This window comes from Eurypyga helias, unplaced genomic scaffold (genome assembly GCF_000690775.1).
Source record: "Eurypyga helias isolate BGI_N326 unplaced genomic scaffold, ASM69077v1 scaffold29715, whole genome shotgun sequence".
NCBI classification, from domain to species: Eukaryota; Metazoa; Chordata; class Aves; order Eurypygiformes; family Eurypygidae; genus Eurypyga; species Eurypyga helias.
The window spans coordinates 341-8,878 of NW_010251260.1; the positions used below are offsets into that span (position 1 = coordinate 341).

The 8,538-nt window shown below is 56.3% G+C and overlaps 1 protein-coding gene across 1 annotated transcript in view; it reads left to right on the forward strand.

The window, feature by feature from the left end:
• The first annotated feature begins 3,680 nt into the window (after positions 1 to 3,680).
• LOC104509885 (suppressor APC domain-containing protein 2-like) overlaps positions 3,681 to 8,538 on the forward strand; it is a 5,679-nt gene continuing 821 nt past the window's right edge. Inside the window, exons 1-4 of the mRNA XM_010151969.1 lie at positions 3,681 to 3,789; positions 4,070 to 4,203; positions 7,810 to 7,956; positions 8,102 to 8,194. Coding sequence (XP_010150271.1) covers positions 3,681 to 3,789; positions 4,070 to 4,203; positions 7,810 to 7,956; positions 8,102 to 8,194 — 483 coding nt within the window. The remainder of the gene's footprint in view (positions 3,790 to 4,069; positions 4,204 to 7,809; positions 7,957 to 8,101; positions 8,195 to 8,538) is intronic.

An 8,538-nucleotide genomic window follows, 5' to 3' on the forward strand; every position in this document is an offset into this window, starting at 1 on the left:
GGTTTGGATAAAAAAAAAAACCAATGAAAACTGATCCGACTTTTTTTGTTCCGCTAATTCTGCAGCACTGTTCACAATAATAAATAATAAAGCAATAAGTAAATGGGAAAGCAGCATCAGGGAGAGGAGTTTCATTGTCCCCAGGTGCTGTCCGGGTGGCCAGGTCAGGGCTCTGTCTGCAGAGCTCACCGACAGGTCCCTGTGCTCTCTGCCCTGGGGTCCCCATGCAGGGTTTGCCAGGCCCCCCATGCCCAGGTGGCACGCTGACCTCGGCACGGGGGAGACTACTTCACTGGCATCTCGACTTGTGGCTAGTCAGTAGGGGACACCAGGCTTCTGGATTTACCTGGTGTAGTTAGTAATTCTTTGTCTAGGTTTGTGAAGTGCTTTGAGATTCACGGACACAAAGATCTGTGTGAGGAGTTGGTGTTAGTGCAACAGTTGAGTGCAATGACTTCCTCTACCTTGGGAAAGTTGTCTGGGCTGGGTTGCCTTTCCTTCACCCGCTCCCTCCCAGTCTCTTCTCTGGGTGGAGAAGAAACTTTAACTGTGGCTGAGCTTCTCTGCTTTCCATTTTGCTTCCAGACTAATCAGTGGAGCTTCATCTAGGGGAATATTATTGAGCAGGCTGGTTCTTCTGTTGTCAGGAGTGTAAATCTGGAAAAACCTGAACAAAATTCCTGCTTGGTAAATAAACAGCAAATTGAAAGCTCTGCCCTGGAAGGGAGTGAACAGATGACTACTGGAACTTCACGATTGCTGAGGATCTTTCCATTATAGGCTGATGTTATGCTGTTGTCCTGTGGGCAGGGTTAGTGCTGCCAGCTTCTCGCAGCGCAGGGCTGTGTTCTGGCAACAGGCCTGAATTTCAGGTTGATTCGGGAGCGTAGGAAACCTAACTCAGAGTTACTGTATCTTAACTCCAGATCAGTGCTGCCTTCCACCGTGCAGGGTTTCCTGGGGTGTGGTTGAAGGAGTGTATGTTCTCCTCAGCTGGATGCAAGGCAGCTGCCGTGGCAGGATGCGGCTCTTTCTCACTGGAGAAATGTGCTGGGTGCTGAGCTGGCGGTGGGTGCAGGAAGCCCTGGCTCCACTAAGACTGTATCATTTGGGCTCGAGGCTGCTCTGAGCTTCCAGCTGCATGAAGTCGCTTCTGTAAGAACCCAGGCAAGTGCAGTGAGATGGTGTATCAGTGCTCAACAGCTGCGAACAGCCTGACGAAACTCCCTGTCTGCATTTTGGGGGAAGGAGGTGCTCACAGGATGCCACTTGAGTTCTGCTTTCCAGTCCAGGGGCATCTCGTGCATAAGAGGGGATGCGAATCGTGGCAATATGGCAGAGGTTGGAGCCAGGTGATCCTCCTGGCACGTACAGTGAGCCAGAGGGATGGCAACTCTATCCCCTCTTCCTTGCTAACCTCCGTTAGCATACAGGCAGAAATGCTTCTGAAGAAGTCCCTGCTCAAACTCAGCTTCCAGATTCTCAGAAGCTCTCATTGGCCTGGGGGTGCAGGAGTGGGCCATGAGCCACCGCTGAACACCAGCCACGTTCTCTGGGGAGCCAACCGCATCTGCCAGCACAAGGATGGTGAGGCTGATATTGGAGAAGTCATTGGGCACAGAAGTCACCGTGATGGCTTCCCTGCCACTAGTACCTAGGTGGCCTGTCGCAGCAGAGTTTTGGTGTTGGGGGTTTTTACCCTTGTGGTTCCCGAGAGCTGAGACCTGGGGAAGTTAAGACACAGAGCAGAAAGTGCCCTGCCCAGGAGGTCTGTGGTGGTCCTGGGCACTGCCTCTTCCTCAGCACAGTGCTTGCCTTTGCTGCTGGGCTGGCCTGGATCTGGCACCTGCCTGGTGAGCTGGTGGCCCTGGCAGGAAGGAGGGATGGTTTGTAGGCAGCTGTTTCTGTCTGGGCCATTGCCAAAGACAGCTGGGTGAATGGATACAGTGGCCATGTGGTGTCTGCCTCATCCTGCTCTGGCTGGCATATGCTGGGATCCTGCCTGGCAGGGGCAGAGCAGCTCTGGGAGGGCAGAGGCCACCCCATATCTCATGGCAGGATCTCTTCCACCTCTGGTGAGCTAGTCTAGCTCTTTACCTAAGAATAACTGATCTCAGCTCATTATCTGGGGTCCTGTTTTAGACACTACATTGTCGGCTAGGTGCGCAGAGCTCAGATCAAGGAGCATCTTCTTATCACAGGTTCAGCTCAGCTCAACCTGGCGCTTCTAAGTAACAGCAGCAAAAGCCTTTTTAAACTGTTGTTTTTATCCTGCAACCCTTCTCAGACATGCTCCTGGCTTTGCTTTGGTATTCTGCCTATTGAAGCTACCTTTAGTTTTGGGGCTGTCCCTCAGCTTCCCAAGCAGGATGTGCTACCGGGCTTCTAGGAGAACATGCATGTGGTTGTGCCGGTCTTTCTGAGTTCCTCCCAGGTAGACATAGGTGTATGAGACCAAAGACAGTTGGCAAAGATGAATGGGTGATAACAAAGACTTTGTGTTTATTGACATGCTGGAGACTTGTCTGTGCTGGGGCACATGCTGGTAGGAGAAGTGGGATGCAGTGATGGACCAGAAATAGGATTTTTCCTGTGCCACGGTGGCTTCTTTTCCCATCGACACAAAGTGACAAGCTGAGTGAGGTGCTTGCGTAGCATTGCCTGCTGTCCCCTGAGCCCATCCAGCTCCGGTCACAGAACTGGCGCAGACACGGCAGCACAGGCAGCCCCAGTGTGACATGAATCTCCCAGACCCATGGCCGTGCTCTCTTGCCCCATATCCCTCTTCTGTTGCGTTCATGGCCTCGGCTGAGGAGGCTTATGGAGCAGTGGGCAGTGATCTGCTTGCCCAGGTAACACTACGCACCCTGTCCTGGCACTCAAAGCCCTTTGTGCCTGCGCAGCATGGAATGTGCTAGACCTCTGCCAGGCAGTTCTGGTGCCTGGGAGCAAGTGCCCAGCCTGTGGGAATAGGATGTGGTGGTGGGTGGGGGTGACTGACAGATATGTGGGGAGTGGTCCCGAGTAGGAGATGTTTTTCCCAGCTGCCTTGCTGCCTGCCTTCACATGCCTACCTCCCTGCTGCTCTTGTTTGAAAGCCAGATTGGGAAAGAAGCTCTCGAAGAAAGCTGTGTGCCGAGAGCAGGGTGAGCTGCAAGAGCCAAGGGAGTGAGCACAAGGCAGGGTCTGCTGAGGACTCAGCAGGGGACCGGGGCAAGAAGGGAGGTGCAGCAGGCTTGCTGCCCGGGCATGTCTGGGGTGTGTGCTGGCTGCACCCTTGCTTGCCCTGGCACTGTGGTTTGGGGTGCAGGGCGGTACTCTGCCAGCTTGGCCAGAAGCGGGGATCTGAGCTGGCTTGGCCATGGCCACAGAGCTGCGTTTCTGGCGAGATCACCATGGCAGGCGGTGTGGGTCCTGTACTCTCCTGCAGTGCCCAGCCAGTACCTGCGTGGGTGCACAGGCAAGAGGTGTCTGATCCAGCCTCAAATCTGCCAGTATGAGGTTAATCTGCAAAAATGGACTATGCATGGATTTGCACCAGCATCATGTGTTTGTAGTAGATCTGTCTTTTGCAAGGTAGGATGTTAGGATTTTAATAGCATTTTGAAAACCCTACAGCCTGTGTTACTTTGTGGTTAGACCACAGGCATAGGGTCTCGGGGGGAGTTGGGAACGTCTGCATGGCCAATCCCATCACCAAGCAGGAGCTACCTTCAGGAGGAGTTGGGTTCTTGGCAGAGCCTGTGCCACTCAAGCAGGAGCCAGGGGTCCCATGGGGACAGGATGAGGGTAGGTGATATCACTAACTCTTTCATTGCCTGTGCTGGGCTTGAAACAGCATTACCTGAAAGCTGCATGCTTTTTGCCGATGACCGCCGAGGTCCGCTGTTGTTGCTGAAGCCTGCCCTGCCCATACAGAGATATGACCAGGCGCACGGGACAGTGCTTTGCTCAGCTGCTCTCTGCCATATCCATTTACCAGACCACCCTGCAGATAGTCCCATAGAAGTGGTGGTGGTGAGGTTTTTGTTGCAAGCAGCTGGTGGCCTCATCCTTTCCTCTGTTACAGGCAGTGATGCTAAGGCTGCTGGGCAGTCCCAGGGAGATGGTGGCCATCCAGGAACTGGGGACTCTCGGAAGCATCAGAGGGGACGCGCAGAACACCGGAGACACACCATCACCAACGGCGTGGACTTCAGTATGGTAAGGGGACAGCCCTGTCATGGGCTCCAGCGAAGGGGCCTGCAGTCCCTGGGGGAAGGTGGATTGCAGGTGTCCTTTGCTGCTGACACCAGATCTGGTTAGGCTGTGGCTCTGCCCTGCCCGTCTTGGACATGTGAGGGCAGGTCCTGATGTTTTTGGTACAAAGCTCTGTTGATGCATGTGGAGATCCTACCGTTACTTCCAAGGTGCTTTCAGGCCCAGATTGTGCTGGAGAGGCAGGAGGCACGTGTTCTCCTGCCTTCCCCCAGAGTGGGGTCAGCCCATGGAGTCAGCGTTCGACTGCCTCCCCATGAGCAAAAATTTGGCAGGGAAAGACAAATGCATGTGTGTAGGAGCAGGGGGGTCTCCAGGCCTCTCAAGCATTCCAGCAAAGGTCAGGTATGCTCTGCGCTGGTGAGCAGTGGTGCTGGGCTGTCCCCTGCCAGATGTCCTCTGTAGGTTGGGGCTCAAACATGCTGATGCTTCTGGGTCCCAAGAGACTTTTTGCCGGTAATGCAGAGAAATCAGGAGTGAATTTAGCTGGGTGGTCCAGGGTGAAGGGATCAGCTTCCCTCTCTCCATCCCTGAGTGGAGAGGCTTGGATCAGATTGGTTTTGCACTGTTCCCAAGTGGGATGGAGAAGCTGCCTGGGCATGTTGCCCACAAGCTCAAGGTAAATTTTCCTGGGAAGAGAGCCAGGAGCCAGCCTGCAGTGTGAGTGATTAGTGGGATTAGCTTTGGCCAGTGTTGGAGCTGCTTCCCAGGCTGCGACAGTCATCTTTGCACTTCCAGCCCTCGCACCCTGGTGTCACCCTGCTCCCGGAGCCCAACAGGACTGACTAGCGATGTGGGCAGCATCGAGTACCGCTTGGCACTGGCCGTGGTTGACACAACATGCTCTGATGCCTGGCCTGGGGAGCAGGGGTTCGTGCACACATGGTTTGCTGGACTTGTGGCCATGCAAGGGGTTGGGGTGCTCTTGGTCTGAGGGGGTCTCTGCTGAAAGGTGCTGGCAAGGAGCAATAAATGTAGATGTTTGTGTTTGGGGATGGGAGTCTCGGGTTTGGTGGCTTGGAGGTGCTGTTTTGGAGGAGGGAAGGTCCCTCCTTCCCTGGCAAGATTCCACCCTGTGCACGCAGCTCTAGTCTGGAGTCCATCACTGCTGTGAGCTCCAGGTCCAGTCTGGTACGGGTGAGGAGAGGCTGGTGGCCAGCATGTCTCGCCAAGAGCTGGGGTTTGTTCCCAGCTCTGCCACAAGTGCTCTTGCTCTGGGCTTGTGGTGCCCTTGCCTCTGTTTCCTCAGGTTGTGGGGGCAGTGGGAGGGAGGTTCTCTGCCTTTCTTTCCCCTTCCCCATGTACCCAAGTGCTGCACTGCCATCCGCGTGCTCCTCTCTCCGCAGAAGGGATGTCTGTCCCTGTTCTGCAGGTGAGAAGCCTTCCCTGGCATCCCGGCAGGAGTCTTTGGGTACCAATCCCACTTCTGAGCATACAGAGGCAGTTGGAGCAGGTTTGAAACCAGCAAGGACTGAAACTCTGTGCAGGGCGGTGCTATCACCTCTCTCCTGATGCTGGGAGGCTGCTGGGTCCCGCAGAGACAAGGTACCCAGCTGTGATTCGGCTAATTTGCCTAAAGCCTGTGATGGTGATGGGGAAGCAGTGATCTCCATCCTGCATCCCCGGGCAGCACGGCGAAGGGCTGGGGGCTGTGCTGGACCCTTTGCACCACCACAGCTGGTGTCTGCTCAGCTGGTGTTTTCCAGCCAGTCCATCATTGATTGCCCTGATTTTCCTGTGGCCACAGGGAGTAGCTGAGACGAGACCTTCTGTGAGAGGCTGAGTGCTTTCATTTGTAGGCGGCCCAGGCTACAGTCCCCTCCCCTTCTGCCCCTGGTAGCACCAGCCAAGTCCAGCGCTCTGTCCTTCCCCTGCCCCAGAAGCTGCCTCTGCCCCCAGAGCATCCTTCCTTTGAGATGCCGTCTGTCCCTGCACCTGGCAGAGCTGGTGATGTCCCACTGCTCTGTGGGATGCTGCCACTTCCTCCAGTCACTGTGCTGGCCAGCAAGCCTGGTGGGACCAGGGCAGGCCAGACAGTAGTGGGCTGCAGCCCCAGCTGGGTGGGTGTTCTTGCCACGTACAGCACCTTCTTCATGCCCCTCAGCAACAGCCTGCATAGCACCAAGGCTCTGCGCTTCTTCCTGTGGGTATGTCCCCTTTGGTCCTCTGTCACGTCACGCGTGCATGGCGGGGGGGGGGTGGTGCTGTCATGTTGCAGACTGCATTTCCAGGTGCTGTGGGAGCAAGAGGGCCCTGGCATAACAGGTGGCTGGTGTGGGGTGGTTGGGAGGCTTCGGGGTGGGCAGTGGGGATGGGGAAGTGCTGTCAGTCTGAAGAAGGTGTTAGTATGGTCACACTTGTCCCCGGGGGCAGGGATCTGTTCAGGGTCACTTCTGAGCTGAATCGTCCTCTTCCAGATGCTCCCCAAAGCAGCAGGAGAGGTTTCTGAGCATCCAGCAGTTTCTGGGTGATCAAAGTCCCACTGGTGCCTGAAGGAGACTGTCCTGGAGCCTAGTCTGTACCACAGGTGGTAGAGGCCAGACTGTGTTGTGGCAGAGAAGGTGGAGGCAGTAAGGCAGGCAGCTCCCCGTGCCCGGAGGAACAGGCCGGCACAGCTTGGGAGAAGAGGAGCAGGAGCCCTGGGCTCAGCAGGTGAGGGCTGGTGAAAAGGTCGCGGCACCGGTTGCTCTCTTCCCCAGGGATGTCCCCTCTTCTTTTGCCACCTCTGTGATTGCCAGTGACAGCGCAGTGCTGGGGGGTAACAGGACGAGAAGGCGGCAGCAGAGCAGGAGACCCCGGTGTCCCTGGGGCACAGACCACTGCTCCAGCCCGGAGGGGCCGAGCCCCCTGCCCTGCAGCAGCCTTGGCTGTGCCATGTTGTGGTGCAGAGTCCTGCCCTTCTTGTCCCGGGGGCTGCTCTGGGGGCAGGAGCCCCGTGCACCCTCATAGCAGCCTTCCAGTTGCATAAACTTCCTAGTCCTTCTCCAGGTGATGCTGGTGCTTGAAGGTGAAAGACTGGCAGAGACACAACAGAAAGGTATGCTGTGTTCTGCTCAGCTCGGAGGTGCCTTGGGGGTAAAGCAGAGGGGGGAGCAGAGCGCTAGGGAAACAGGGCTGCAGGTTTTTCCCAGCTTCCAGTCTGCACATTTAGCTCAGCTACTTGCCACTCTCCAAAAGCCGTGTGTGTTTGTGCTGCTGGCTGCTGCTCGCAGCCTTGGGAGGATTTGGGGAGTGGCTGCAGGCCCTGGTCTTGCTGTGTCCCTGGATAAATATGAGGTGGACAAACCTGTTTATACAGTGGGGAGCAGGAGAGTGGAGGTGCCCTGACTGTCCTTCGCCTGCTTCGGTTCTTCTCCCATACCGAAGAACTCTCCCTTCGGAGCAGCACCAGGCAGCAGCCATCATCCTGCTCCTCTGTGGCTTTCCATGGGGAGAGGGGCTGAGACCTCTGCCTGTGACCATATCCCTCTGCGCCTCGTGAAGAAACCAGCTCCTGGGGCGTGACAAGGCCTTGGTGGGGAGAGGGTGACATCTGTGCATTCTGTCCTGCAGCTGAAGCACATGAAGGAGCTGGAACAGGAGAAGGATTTCTTGCTGCAGGGTCTGGAGCTGGTAGAGCGCACGCGGGAGTGGTATCACCAGCACATCCAGCTCATGCAGGAACGCCAGAGGCTCCTGGGGAAGAACAAAACCAGTGCTGTGAGTCTGGGGCTTGTTCTTGGGGTGCCCATCTGCCTGGGGGTGGGTCTGGGGTTGCTCAGTTGGAGAAATGGGCTGGGACTTGGCTGGACCTGGAGCCAGCCCCATGGTAACCTCCAGCCTCTTCTTCCTCCCTGTGCCCCAGGACTTCCTTCCCGAGGGCGGCCTGGGGCGCCTGGTCCCCAAGCTGCAGGAGGTGAACCGCTGCCTGGGTGACCTCCTTTCCACTGCCAACAAGGTGAGAGGCACATTAACAGCATGTGGTTGTTTGCGAGAGGTTGAGACCCATCCTGTCCCCCACTTATGATGGTGACAAGGCTGACATCGGGGCTGCCAGAGTTTACCCGGGCTCTGGGGAGGTGACACAGCTCTGTGGGCAAGATAGGGGATAGGGTCGGCCAAAAAGAGAGCACAGCTGGTCCCACGCTGGACTGGACAATGCTCAAGGCATTTGGGGGACTAAAGAAGATCCCCAAAATGTGTAGCTGTTGTCAAGTGAATAAGAAAACAGTCCTGCTGAGGTGCTGAATCAGCCCTCTCAGAGCTGGCTGTGCTGGCAGGAGCTGGGCATACTGGCAGGGA